The sequence below is a fragment of the Arvicola amphibius genome, chromosome 7 (assembly GCF_903992535.2).
Source record: "Arvicola amphibius chromosome 7, mArvAmp1.2, whole genome shotgun sequence".
In the NCBI taxonomy this organism is placed as follows: Eukaryota; Metazoa; Chordata; class Mammalia; order Rodentia; family Cricetidae; genus Arvicola; species Arvicola amphibius.
The window spans coordinates 31,974,258-31,989,403 of NC_052053.1; the positions used below are offsets into that span (position 1 = coordinate 31,974,258).

Sequence of the window (15,146 nt, forward strand, 5' to 3'; positions counted from 1 at the left end):
GCCCATTGTATACATGCAGGGCCACTTAACTGTCGGGTAGTACTGGGATAGACTCCTGTCAGAGTGCCTGAAGCCCTTTCACGGGCTTTCAGGTTCTCCCTACTGTGCTGTAGCCTATCTTCTGCATTACCAGTCTTCTGCTACCTATTACACAACACCAAACTTTAAAAATGCCTTTCTAACAGGCTAAACTAAACATGCGTTATTTTCTAGAATGATTGCCATTCTACTAAAGTTAGCGATTAGCCAATACAAGTGCTCTAATCTGTACTGAAGTTTCTTCCACGTAACAGAAAGACAGGAGAGGTATTTTAAATACTTATCTGTGATCCTGTGATTATTTATTTTTCTAGCTTGCATTTGTCTAGAAAGAATTTTGAGTGGCTGCTGAGAACGAAGATTATAACGGGAAAAATAATTGTGGGATGGAGTTGGGAGAGTAACAAATCTATTTTAAAAACTTGAGTGAACAGAGCTTTATCTGGTAGGATCTGACAGGATCTTGGATTCATTTACTTTGTTGTATATACGAATAGTATCAAAGGCTAGGAAGGCTTAAAGTGACAATATGTAAGAGAGTTGCTTGGCTCACCCTAAAGGTAAACAGCAGGAAAGGTGGCCCTGCAGTCCACAGCAGCCTAGTGGAACTAATAAGATTCTGCTGTTACAGACCTAGACTTTAATAAGTGTTGAACACTCAGCACACAGAAGGAAACCTATGGTTTTTACTTTTTAAAAGCAGAGGCCTGTTTATTAGCATTTAAGGCTTTATTTATCCAATATTGCTGAAGGGTCCTATGTAAATAAACTCATTATCATAATTAGTTTACTTGGATAAAAGGACAAATCTAAAAATCGTCCTCCTAGAGATATTTCTCTTGGCTGTACTCAGGTACTGAATATATTTTAATCTTTCCTCGATAAATCAGGGTCATTAATACACCCACACGAAGGTGAAAGCCACTGGCTTGAATTCTGATAGTGCTGTTTGAGTCTTTTTGAATCTCAAGGAAATGAGTGATGTAGGTGTGTCTTCTATCTATCTGTTGATTTCATTTGTTAATAAAGAAACTGCCTTGGCCAGCCCTTAGGTGGGTGGAGTAGACAGAACAGGAAGAAGGAAGTGAGGTAGATGGCTCAGACAATTGCCCCGACTCTCCTAGGTGAGGCAGACCACCATGCCTCTCCTCAGTGAGATGCGATAGAGCCAGCTGCCAGGTCAGACATGCTGAATATTTCCCGGTAAGACACCACTTTGTGGTGTTACACAGATTATTAGATATGGGTTAAAGCAAGAGATGTGAGAATTAGACAATAAGAGGCTAGAAATAATGGGCCAGGCAATGTTTAAAAGAATATAATTTGTGTGTTGATATTTCGCATGTAAAGCTAGCCGTGTGGGAGCCAGGGCGGCAGGAACGCAGCCCGTCTGCTCCTCACTACAAATGAGAAAAGTGGGCATCATTAAATAAGGTGAGGAAGCCCTTTGTTTTTTGAAATACTCAAGAAAAATAAGTCTAGCAAAATAAGTTCTTTGCTTTTTATGTACAAAAGCGATATGGGTCTTGAAAAGACTGCATGTTTAAAAACATGCTAAGTAGCTTAGAGCTTTTATGGCTGTGTATTTTGCTTTAAAATTTAACATTACATGTATGTATGTATGTGTGTGTGTGCTCACACACAGATGTGAAGGTCCAAAGACACTTGGAGTATTCTGTTCTTGCCTCTCATGAGTCCTGGGGATCGAATTCAGGTGGTCAGGCTTGGCAGCAAATACCTTTCTCTGTTAAGCTACTTTGTTAGCCCTGTACCTTACTTTTTAATAATAGGTAAATATTTCATGTATTATCATTAATATTTCATTACATATATTTTGTTTTCTCACCATAATGTATGCTTTAAGTTATACATTTTGAATTATTAAAATTACTTTTCATGTATCTTGATATAAAAGCTTTTTTTGTTTTTCTTTGTGGGGGGGCAATTTTTGAGGCAGGGTTTCACTGTGTTGTGTAGCCTTGGGTGTCCTGAATCTCTGTAGATCAGGCTGACCTCGAACTCACACTGCCTGCCTCTGCCTCCTGAGTGCTAGGATTAAAGGTGTGCATCACCACTGCCCAACTGGTTTTAGAGAGACCCTGAACTGGCCATCTCCTGTAATCAGGCAAGATATCCAGCAGAGGAATTGGGATAGCAGCCCAGCTACCAACCTCCGACCTACAATTTGTCCTGCCCACAAGATGTGCTAGGATGAAGGTGGTGCAGAAATTGTGTGAGTGACCAATTAGTGACTAGTCCAGTTTGAGACCCATACCATGAGAGGGAGCTCAACCCTGATGACCAGGACCTAGAGGCAGGATAGACCAGAGACTTAAGATAGGATTTAGCACAACTGGGTGGTGAGGAAGCCAATGAAATGATTCCTAATGATATTCTGCCACACTCATAGATTGGTGCCTAGACTAATTGTCATCAGAGAGGCTTAACTCAGCAGCTGATGGAAACAGATGCAGAGACCCACAGCCAAGCATCAGGCAGATCTTGGGGGAATCCTGCAGAAGAGGAGAAAGGAGATGAAGGGGTCAAGGACACCACAAGAAAACCCACAGAATCAACTAACCTGGGCTCAGAGACTGAACCCACAACCAGAAAGCCTGCATGAGACTGACCTAAGTCCTCTGCATGTATATTACAGTTGTGTAGCTTGGTCTTCTTGTGGGAATTTTAACAGTGGGAGCAGGGGCTATCTCTGGATCTGTTGTCTGATTTTAGGACCCGTTCCTTCTGATAGATTGCCTTGTCCATCCTTTGTAGGAAAGAAGTGCCTAGTCTTACTGCAACTTGATATAGCACGCTGGTTGATATCTACGGAGGCTTGTCCTTTTCTATGGGGAAATGGAGGAGGAGTAGATTGGGGTATGAGGTTGGAGGGGAGGGGCTGGAAGGAGAGAAGGAAGGGAAAATGAAGTCTGAATGTAAAAGAGATTAAATAAATAAATAAAAATAGAAAAAAGTATTCAAGCACATATGAATCAGGAGATTCAGACTGGTATTTAATGCAAAATGTGTTGAAAGAATATGATTTGGGGGTTGAGGAGATGTCTTTGCAGGTAACTTGTTTGCTTCCCAAGTATGACAACCTGAGTTTGGATCTCAACATAAAAGCCAGCCAGGTGTGGTGGTCCACTTATAACCCACTTATAGCCTGACTGTGCCAGGCTAGTTGAATCAAAGGAGCCAGGTTCAGTGAGAGACCCTGCCTCAGTATGTACAGTAAGCAGAGATTGAGGAAGACACTTGACATCAACCTGGGACCTCCAGGATCTCCCCAGGCACACACACACATGTGCATATGCACCCATACATTGTGCCTACATGCATGCAAACTCACATGTACACCATACAGGCTTAGATACACAACAATGCATGCCTTTATCTTGTGAGAGCATACAATGGCATCTAGATGCAGACTTTGGCAAGAACAATGTTTGGGGAGAGTGGTAATCTTTCTTTAAGTATATATTTTTATAAAATGGCACCTGAACAGTCTTGGTTCATTCACACAGAAATTGTAAAGCAGTTTGGTGACTCTATTTTGTATTTGGAACAGTTCCATATATAAGAGCCCATTTTTGCTGTTTCTAATTATTTCTTGAACAAACTGTCAAAAATATTTAGGTTTATCAACCTAACAAATGCTTGGCTGGCAGGCCTAAGAGAATACCAAGAATAAAATGTTTTGTGAATAGCAGTATGGAATTCATTTTCTTATCAAAAGTAGAAACATCAGGCCCAAAGTGTATTGTGACAAGTATACATTAGGCATTATAGGCATGAGCTTGAGGAGCTCCTGGCCCCTTGACATAAGACAGTCCTTTTATTGTACAGGCAAAATGCTCTTGGTTTCCTGCCATTAAATCTAAGTGCCAGCTTAAGTCTGAGCAGAGTTGAAATTGCTTTGCACAATACCCTCTTTAAGAGAACAACATATGCCTGTAAGAGTGATTTTTATTAGCTAAGAAGATGAGAAATTCTGTTTCTTCATATGAGGGAATTGGGCATGATTTTCTCCTTCTGATCCAGTAAAAATGTTTCTATTTACGTTAAACATTTTACATGCTTCTTGCAGTCAATTTTAGCAACTGTAAGAGAGGGCAGACACTCCTACTGATTTCTTTTAAGTTAGAAGGTAGTTCATGGATACATTTCATTTAATTTATATGGTCAGGTTGTGTTAAGTAGACACAGTTTATTGATGTAAACATATCCACATGCTAGAAATACCCAGAACTTTCTCTGAAAAGAATTCAGATGTTACCAGCTGGTTTCTGTAATGGTTTCAGCTTTACCCAGATTTAGCAATGCCCCACCTCTGGATGTGACATGTAAGCACAGGGAGGGAAGCTGTCTGTTGGCATACCTTGCTACATGGGAGTATCCCTTCCTCTGCCATATTTTCCCCAGTCATTGCCACTTGCCTCCCTCTACTGAATAAAAACTACATAAACACAGAGAAGGAAGATGGAATTAACAGGACTGTATAAATCTGGTTGAGGGTTAGAGGCACCCTGAGCCTAGTGGGTCTGTAAGGTTTTCATGACTCACCCCTTGTCAACATGACACCTTGGTGACTATAACCATCCCCTCTTCATTTTATGCTCCAGAAGCTTGTGAGACCTCAATGAGTCATGAAGAATCTTAAAATCAAATCCAAAGAATCCAAAGTGATGATAACAAAACAGAATAATTGATATTTGAACAAAGGTTAGTATTTGACAATGGATAAAGATTGGTATACCTTCCCTTCCTCTGGGCTTTGTTGGCATGAGTTGTGAACGTCGTCTTCTCTTATGAATTTTCCAGGCCAGGAAGTCAGTCCTTTGATTTGGCCCCAGACCAAGTCACCAACGTTGAACGTCCTTGGTCTATAGTGTATCAATTCATGTGAAGAGGGGGAGTCTGGATTCCTTAGGTCATCTTCACTACTAATGCTTTTAGCATCTGAGGGACTAGGCACACACCCATTCATGCTTTTGGCATTAAAGTCTCCATTGTAATGGATGTAGTCTTTGACCAGAGAACTTTCCAAACTATTCGAAGAACCTGGAGACTGCCCCTCTAGGACTAGGTCTTGTTTAGCAGTGCCTAGCAGCTCTCCAAAGCCCCGACTCTGACGAGGTCTGTTTCCATTAATGTGCGTACATCTCTCCACAGTGTTCTCTAGTCTCTCCTTAAAGCCCATCATAGTTCTTTTGTAGTTGTTATACCTGAAATTTTCCTCCAGAATTTTATCCCCTTGACAGTTTCTTGGTGGTAACAGTATTGGGTGCTGTTCCCCAGCTAGAAATGGCAGTGTAGAGACATTGTTGGGCCTTTCATGACAAGGACTACTGTGGATATGGCCTGGATGATCTAAAAATTCCTCGTATTTCCACCTGTTACGCTCCCCTCTGGGACTTTGCTCCCCATCCCATTGTTTTCTGGATGTGTGGCAACTTGCTGACTTGAAATACTCAAACCCATCTCCTTCGCTGGAGTTTTTCCCGTGGTCTATACTCCTGGGTGGCCGTGCTGCTCTTGAACTCCTCAGCCTGCCATCGCGATCCACTCCGCCCATGCTCCGCCCGTGGATGACCGCACTTACAGCGCTGGACAGGTTTAGCGGATCCCCAATGGAGGCGGTGAAGGCACTCATGGCACTCAGAGCAGGAACAGGGCTGATCTGAGTTGTACTGTTGACAGCCGTGGTGATGACAACCTGCATCCCTTTGCTGGCCGCATCCACAACTGCTTTGTAAATGGCATCTACGGAGGCGTCACCTTGGCCACCCATGACGAGGCCATCCTTCACCGGCTGACCAAGAGATGGGTCAATCCTTGGCTGCAGTTCACAAGGTGCGTCTTGGAAATGTGGAAGTGCACTGTTTGGGTTCTCAGGAAGTGCTGTGAGTCCCGGCTGAGTGCTTATTCTTTTATTTAGAAGAGCTGCATCTCCTTGCATCCTCACCTTAAATAAGTAGGAGAGAGAGGAGAAAAATTTAAAGACCTTAAAGAAGAAGGTCATAATTCCAAGATTTACCAAAAGACAAACCAAGGAAGTACAAAGAGTAAGAATAAAAATGAATGTGAAAATCATCCTATATAAAAAACCTTACACATTGGTTATACATTTTTTATTTTTTTAATTTATTTTTATTTTTGTTTTTTATGAGACAGGGTTTCTCTCTAGCTTTGGAGCCTGTCCTGGAACTAGCTCTTGTAGACCAGGCTGGCTTCGAATTTACAGAGATCCTCCTGCCTCTGCCTCCCGAGTGCTGGGATTAAAGGCATGTGCCACTACCGCCGGCTGATTATATTTTTATATTGGGGTCATTTCTTTAGTTGAAATAATGCAACAGATCTCTTTTAAATGTCATTGCCAAACATTTTCTAGAAAACTGAAACTTGAGGTGGTGGACAAAGGTGTTCCCAGTGCTGACACTGCTTGTGGAATGGTCTTCAGGTGTTGGGAACTTGAGATCCAAGTTGCAGATGACCAAACAAGCCAGATTTTGAAAATGACTGATAACTAATGATTACCTTTAACTAAGTAAAATATAAGATAAAATAAAAATAAATTTCTTTTCTAAAAATGTATTACTTTGATGATATTACATATTAAACTTTATTTATTCATTCATTCATTATTTTGCACATGATGTATGTGGGCACACATGCCATGGCTCATGTGTAGAGGTCAGAGGACAGTTTTTATGGAGTGGTTTCTTTCCTCTTAGCTTTATTTGATTCTGGGGACTGAACTCGGGTAGCCAGGCACGTGAGACCGTCACCCTCTCTAAGACACCTCGCCAGCCACACATGGTATTTCCTCAAGTCTTCAGATGGTGTAGGAATTCCTGCTCCTCAGCCTTATGGGGTCACTGCCTGAGGTACACCCTCATGCTGCCAAAAAGGACACGGGCTGTCTATAGAGTGATTCTCAGATAGGAAGAGGCAAGGGGAGAGAATTTCTGTACAGGAAGCATTACTGCAGTTTGAAAAAAATTCCTGTGGTTTTTCTAATTTCACTGACACTATGTAAGAATTAGTGCTACAACCTTAGGTCCCTCTGACCCGCAATCATAATTTCTGCTCAGCCCAGGCCCAGTGACTGCTCCCTTCTGGCCTCTGCCTGCTTCCTTACTAAACTGGCAGCTACCACTCAACATCCCATATGCTACTCTTGTGCTACCATCCCCGTCTATAAAACCTTGCCAAGCGGGGCGGTGGTGGCGCACGCCTTTAATCCCAGCACTCAGGAGGCAGAGGCAGGCGGATCTCTGAGTTCGAGGCCAGCCTGGTCTACAAGAGCTAGTTCCAGGACAGGCTCTAGAAACTACAGGGAAACCCTGTCTCGAAAAACCAAAAAAAAAAAAAAAAACCTTGCCAAATAAAACCTAAATCTTAGATCATTTTAACTTAAGTTCTGTCTCTATACACAGGAAAGTATGAATAGAAATTTATGGTTTCCAGCCTGCACTATGGTCTGTTGGTGATCCTTCAATCTTATGATCTTCCAGTCAGATATCATTTTCTCCACAACTATTCAAATCTATATCTTCAAGTGGGTTGCCATAACATCTCGCAGCCTATTCTTGGTAGATGGCCCTACTTACCAGAGAAACGGAGTTCACGGTTAGATGTGCTACACTCCAGTATTTGTTGACCCCTAACAACACACATTTCCCAGAAGTTATGCCTTCCTCAGATCTTGTCCAGCTTCCCAGCTGCTCTATGGGGGAAGCTCTGGACGTCTCAGGGGTCTTGCCCTCTTCTCTCTGTGTTTACCCCCAAGCACTTTGCTTGGCTCTTCCTTTTAGCATATGATCATGCGCATGCCTCCCATTGAGAAGGTTAGCGCTCAGTCTGATGCTCCCCTTGGAGGAGTACCCCAGGTTTCTTGCTCTTTATAGTTTGGTTTTGAAGCAGTAACTCATTTTGTATTTCTCGACGCCCCATTCCTCACTCTGACCATCGCAATCTTCCACCACTCCCCTCAGCGGCGTTCTACGGAGTCACTCTCCTGTCCTGATGGCTAGTTCATGTCTAATGAGCTGGCTTCAGGTATTAGCTTGTTTCTTGGTGACATAGGTATGTACATATTCTACTATGTGTTAATTTATTACATGTATGTAAATATTTCATTATTAGTGAAAGATGAGTTCATCACCACTCTTTACCGAGATCAACACTTTTCTATCTAACTCCAACCTTAATTCCTTTCTCAGAGGAAAGCACTGTTGCAGTACAGCCTGGCTCACACTTAAGAATATTAAAGCATGTAGGTAAATACCTAATTTCTCCCCCTTCCTTTCTTCCCTACCCTCTCAATATATGTAGAAATGTACTGCACCATTCTTCTGCCAATACTACAGGGATAGAATTTTGTTGACTTGCAGGTCTCTGTATATTGGATAAGCCTGCCAAATCTTTTAATCTTTTATCAATGGCCATTATATAACATAATTATTTTTGATTGATAAATACCTAAGTGGTTTTAAATGTCAGACTCCATGTAGTAATGGACGTTTTGTTACGTGCTCCTCTGCTCAAATTTGAAAATTTTTCTTAAGTCAGTACATATTAATTGAACATCTGGGTTACTGGACATATGTGTGAATATACACATATATACATATATACAAATGTGCCTTAAAACTTGGTAAACTACCAAATTATCCTCCAAAAGAAATGAGCCAGGCTGAACATGCAGTTCAGGGGCAGAGCATTTCTCCAGCAGAGTTTGAACTCCATCACAAAAGAAAGAACAGACTAACAAAGCTTATCCAGCATTTGACGGATCAACAATGAAAGGGAGGATTTGTTTATACCTTTTACCAGAAGAGGATACCATCAATCTGACACACACTAATTGACTCAATTGGTTATTCTTTTCATATTTAATAATTCATATTTCATTTTATATGATTATCTATCTGTTCATATTTATTCCTTATATTTCTAGTCAGTTGTTCTTTTTTCTTCTTGGTTTATAGGAGGCGTTTTAATATGAAAGATGTCAATTATGTGGCAGTGCATTGTGTGTATATTTCCTGAAATTTGGTTCTACTCTAACTTTACAAGATCTTTGCTCATATGGAAATTAATTTTTTTGTATTGGTTACACATTTTTGTTTTGACCGTTTGGTTTTATGTCTTGATTCAAGAGCCTTTTCTGTTTTATTATTTATAGTCTGTGATGGTGGATGCCTGTAAGCCCAGCATGAGGGAGTCTGAGAAGGAGGGTGCAAGTTCAAGACAAGCCAGCTGCGCTGCATAGTGAGCCCTATCCTTGTTTTTGTAAATCGTGTATATTTTATGCTCACATTTATATAATATTACTTTTTCTATATAATCTTTAACATGTTTCGCATCTTGGTAGAAGCTGACCTCATGGCCTACCCCAGAAGGATGGAGTGTGCTGAGACTACACTAAAGTTGAAGGAAACGGGCACTAATCGTGACAGCAATGAGGGTACACGGCACAAAAGAGCACAGGAGGGCACAACTACCTGGTTTGACTCAAAATTCCAAAAACAGTACTGTTTTATACAAAATAAAATTATATTTACACAAAAGATTGGAAAGCTTAGCAATACTCCACATTACTACATAGCCACCAATAGACTCTGAGGGGCCTCTAACCCATTCTTTCACTCCTTCTAGTTACTTCAATAAAACCAGACATTGATTTCAGCTGAAGTCACACGTGGAAGGAAAGTACCTGGAAGTTCTGAAACAGACAAGCCATGGGATTACTGTTAGCTGGACACGGGACTGTGGGCTGTCCTTGGAAGGCCTGGAGGTTCTGGTGTCCCTGGAGAAGGTGCTGCTGCTGCGGCTGACTTGGAGGAAACATCTGGCTGCTGTTCAGCAGCGACTGCAGGTGACTCAGTTGATGGTTATTCAAAGAGCTGCTTATTGACGACAGGTCACCTACAGGTTCGGGAAACATGAGGTGTAAGTCAGCATGTCTCTCCAGAGATCTTGTGCTTATTTTTGCACCTGAGACCTCCTGAAACAAAAACTAAAAGCTGGGCTGTTTGAGAGTTTATTTCAGCCTCACTTAGCCATAAGAGTACCTTTAGCATTTAGTTTTATCTGCACAATTAGCTTTGTACTTCTTTGTACTTTATATCACATAAAGATTATTTAGTCCTTAATTGTTAAGCTTCGGAGTTAGTTGACTCCCTATATCTATTATTATTAGGACAACTACATTAAAGGTTGAAGATTTTCGTGAACAATCCTAAGTAGTTGACTAAATGGAGACAAAGAGTGGGTATGAGATAGTCTCATTTATAAAATTTCAGTCTTAAATCACCCTCATCAATAAATACCACCAAATAAAATTAGCTGCTTAGTTTAGAAATATGCATTTTGAGCCAGGTGATGGTGGCTCACAACTTTAATCCCAGCATGTGGGAGGCAGAGGCAGGTGGATCTCAGTGAGCTCAAGGCCAGCCTGGTCTACAAGAGCTAGTTCCAGGACAGGCTTCAAAACAACAGAGAGAAACCCTGTCCTGAAAAACAAAATAAAATACACATTTTGTTTTGCAGTAAAATGTTAGTCAGCTAAAATTAAAACTTTAAAGAAACCTAACAATCCAAAAGAATTCACTGCTGTAGTTATTCTAAAGATTTTAAAATCAATGTCATCAATGGATGGCATTAATAACTGGTTATATTTATATTTGAAATTCAGAACTTTTTAAAATTGTTGAAATTCTTTTGAGAACACTTTTGTAACTTGAGACAATATATGTCTATTACGTTTTTGAGTGGTTTAACTACAACTACTTTAAGTCTGTATGAAACTAACTGTGCCGTATTAGAAAAGTTTCCATGAGATATCGCAGTCTGAATGAGTTCCGTGGTGTGTCGAGATGCTCTCGGTGCAGTCATGGACACTTGCTTCTGTTTCTGGGCTTCATGGGCACTTCCTGCACTTCCCCCGATTGTTACCTGAACCCATCATTTAAATAGTTGACATTATTTTCAAGTTCTGTTTTTGAAAGGCTAATCTATGTGGATGACTTTTTTATGGCACAAATACATAATTATAAAGATAACAATCATGAAGAAATCTAGTATTATTTAGAGGGATGGTTTCCTTGATTTTGGGGAAACTTCAGCTTGGAGTATTTTGATGCCTCGCCTTTTTAGTTTGGCTTCTCAGGGTTCATCTGGAAGCTCTCCTCAAATGGTTCCCATTCTAGTGCAGCTGCTCATACCAACCCTGTGATGCCACACCAACTAAAACAGAAATAAAGGTTCTTTAGAAGAGGCGGACTGTTCTTGACTGAAGAGGATGATGGGTAAGGTTAGGGTTAGGCGGCATCAGAATCCGAAGATAAGAGAAAGCAGATTACAGTGGTATTTAGTAATGCTAGAATCGGAGAAAAGGAAAAAGCCATTTCATGTTTGTTTAGCTAGTTTTGTGTGGGCATTGTTATATTTAATTCCTTAAGTAAGCTGTGACATAATAAAAACATTTTTTTAAAAATAGTGTGACAAAATGGAATTTTAAAAAGGAGAAAAGAGAATTAGAAAAACGTTTCTTAAAAAAAAATTTGTGAAAAAATTTTAACTTACCAAGCAGACCTGTCCCCAGTAGAGGGTTAAGTAGCTGTGGCATCACAGAGTTACTGTTGAGTTTAGCTGGACCAGGTGGATTCCCAGCATTATTAGATATAGTCAGCAATGTTTCTGCCATTGACACCACTGCTGTCCCACCAAGTGTTGAGACAGTCAGTGCTGCCACTGCTGATGATGTAGTGGTTGTGGTAGTGGTTGCCTGGGAGGAGGTTGCTATGGAAACCTCTGGATGATTAGCGGTGTTGGCGGATGCTGAGTTCAGGACACCTCCCAACAGCTGGGGATTCAAGGCCATTAATCCCGAGGCCCCAGTGACAGCTGGGAGGAGCAGGGGGTTAAAAGTAGTGTCACTGCCTGTAAAGCTCGGTAAAGGGTTTCCCAGGGGGCTGGTTAAAAGGGTCTCAGCTCGGCTGTTGTCTGACTGATTGCTTGGCAAACGGTCTGTTGGGGCTGTCATCTGTGTTAATAAGGGTAAAGGGATATTTTGCTGTTGCAAAAGATCTGAGATGGTCAGATTGAGAGATGGCAGGGGGAGCATGGCAGCTGCTTGTGCTTGGTTCTGCAGCAGGGCTGCTAAAAGCTGAACATGAACAGGCTGCAATACCTGCCCATCCATGTCACCGGAGAGAAAAGCTAAAGGGTGGAGGTTGATCTCAGACTTGCCTTCTCCTGCTGAAGGCTGGAGGATATTTAATAGATTCTGGTTTAGGAGATGCTGTTGATTCACTGGCAAAGAGATAGGTAGAGAACTGAGGAGGCTGGGGTTCAAGGGGTGTGGAAGATGGTTGTTTGAAGTGCTGTTGGATGGAAAATGAAGGGCATGCTCCTGGCCAACAAAAGGAAAATCGCTCCCAATGGGCAGCTGACTCTGCAGTGGGTTTCCAGCTGCGGTGGTGACAATGACTCCATCTTGGAGAACAGATGTTGTCTTTGTGATGGCAGGGTGGTTGCTGCCAGCTATAGCTATGGAAGATGGTAGGCTTGGACCACCTAGAATGAGAAGAAGAAACACAGCTGTTAGTTATGGACAGTAGCACACTACCCATAAAGCTTCCTAAGGTGCATTTCAGTTGCTCTACTTATTTCATTGTAGTAGATTAATTGTATCATAGATGATCTGACATTTATTAATGGAATTTAACTGACTTTGAAAATAAGTATACCAAAAAGCAAATAGGTTTCAGTTCATTGCTCCACAAAGTGACACTGGGCAAGGATGCTACAGTTCATCCTTCGGTTTGGTACCAAAGCTTCCTTTTCCTTCAAAATCATACCTTTTCAATTAAAAAAAAAAAAAGGGTTTGGCCTTATTTCTAAGAGTAGTACTTTCCTTTAATGAACAACATAAAATCCTTTAAAACTAGGATGCACATGAAACAAAGTAGATAATAAAATAACCTATGGCAATACAAAATATCAACATCTTAGCGCATAGCTTTCTGATTTTCCATACCAGTATGTATGTATACATTCAAATACATGTACACACACACACACACACACACCATGTAACTTTACAACAAAACAACTGTGCTATAGTTTTTAACTTTTCATTTATCAATTTAGGGAATGCCTTTCTCTTGTTAGTTGATATACACTGAATCATTTACTAGTTTCATGCCTTAGTATATGATAATTTACTATCTATAATCATGAATATTTTTGCTTATTTTGTAGAACATTGAGAACAACTACTGGTGACACTTCAATAAATATTATCAATGTATCTTTTCAATTGTCTATTTTTTTTTAAAGACATGGCTTCACTGTGTAGCCCTGCCTGACCTGGAACTCTTTATGTAGATCAAGTTGGCCTCAAACTCACAGTGTCTGCCTCCCAAGTGCTGGGATTAAAGTTGTAAGTCACCGCACTGGGTTGCATAATTATTTTCTAAGGATACATTCTTGAACATGTAATTTTCAAAGTCTCAAAAGTTTATATATATATATATATATATATATATATATAGTCAAACTTCCCTCAGATATATATATATCAATATATATTCAATTTTATATTCCTTTAAATGATATATAATATTTCTCACCAACACACTCATTATTTTTAACAGCAAATGATTAATAATCTATTATTCTGAAAGTGTATATGAATGTTTACATAACTGTACAATAGTATAAATATAATATTTCTTGTTTTAATCAAATGGAATAACCTAATAATTTTTATATACTTTTAGTCATGTTTAAAAACTATGTAGTATATAAAATATCTACATTTATCAAGCCATGCTGATGAAATGTAGCATTTATATGCTGATCTCTATCATCACATATTAACACAGTGGTGAGCATTTTCTCATATACCTTGATTTGTGTGTGTGTGCCCACTTGTGTGTTTGTGTGTGTGATTAAACCTAAACCCTCAAATCCCAGAACTAAACCACTGAGTTTTCTTATTTTGAGATAGGGTGTTCTCAAGCTGCACAGATGGCCTCACAAATGTGGTCCTCCTGCCTCAGCTTGTGGATACTAGGATTCCGGGCACATACCACCACACCCAGCTACCACTGAATTTTTCCTGAGGAAGTTTATTTCAAAGTGTTCATAGAGAAATTTTTCATCATTGTTATGATTGCTATGAGAATCAAAAACAGGTAAAAAGAGCTGGTCAGGTGACAAGTCTACATGAATAAAAGGGGTTTTGTTGCCGTTATCCCTGACATCAGCAGGGTGGTGATAAGGTACTAACAGTGGAAACTCAAGCTACTACTACCAACACCACCTTGCTGTTGCAACAACGGCTTCTGCCTTCCCATCTGTCACAGTCTGATTTTTTTTTTTTCAAAAATTTCAGTGTTTTATTTAAAGGCTGAGATAAAAAACCTTCTTGAACATATATAAATATTTATGAAATATTATCATGAAATAACGACATGTTCACAAAGATTAGGGTAAGAAGACATACGGAATGCTGAAGTAGGCACATGGTATACAACTATTTAAATATTAATTCAGATTTTTTTCACAAAACAATCAACACCTTAAATATTTCATTGCTTCTTAAAATCGTCATTTCCATACATAGGATTCATCATTTGCATCTGGAAGGCATTTTAAATGAGCTGGGGAGTCTTATTTACTAGGAATCACTATCACTGTCAGTTTTTCTACCTGCTAACTAATAATGGCATACATAAACGTGGAACGTGCTGTTCTTCTGAGCACATGCAGATTGTATTTTCAAAATATTTAGCATATATGTAGCAAGGCTTTGGTAGATGATGGTTTTCCTTAGAGATTACTTTTTATTATTTTAATTTGCCACTGAGAAGCATCCATATTTATGATTCAAAGTAGTAGTCATTTGGGGATAACACTATTTTAAAAGCTCTCCATCTAAATATTCTTGAGAAATTATAATTAAAAGCACAGTCACTGTGTTTTTTTTTTTTAACCCCGTCAACAAGAAAGGATGAGTCGATAAGCTTTATAAAGGCAAGATGTGGACGGACACACACACACACACTTTAATTTTCTCCAATTTCTAA

At 40.0% G+C, this 15,146-nt stretch overlaps 1 protein-coding gene across 5 annotated transcripts in view; it reads right to left on the minus strand.

Moving 5' to 3' along the window:
- The window catches only part of Mbd5 (methyl-CpG binding domain protein 5), a 162,336-nt gene that overhangs the window by 30,174 nt on the left and 117,016 nt on the right, over positions 1-15,146 (minus strand). For all 5 annotated transcript variants that reach the window (XR_005286101.1, XM_038335675.1, XM_038335674.1 and 2 more), the window contains 3 exons: positions 11,635-12,627; positions 9,764-9,975; positions 4,799-6,007 (listed from right to left, as the gene is read on the minus strand). Coding sequence is in view for 4 of the 5 variants with exons in the window: in XM_038335675.1 (XP_038191603.1) it covers positions 4,799-6,007; positions 9,764-9,975; positions 11,635-12,627 (2,414 nt within the window). In the remaining variant the exon portion in view is untranslated. The remainder of the gene's footprint in view (positions 1-4,798; positions 6,008-9,763; positions 9,976-11,634; positions 12,628-15,146) is intronic.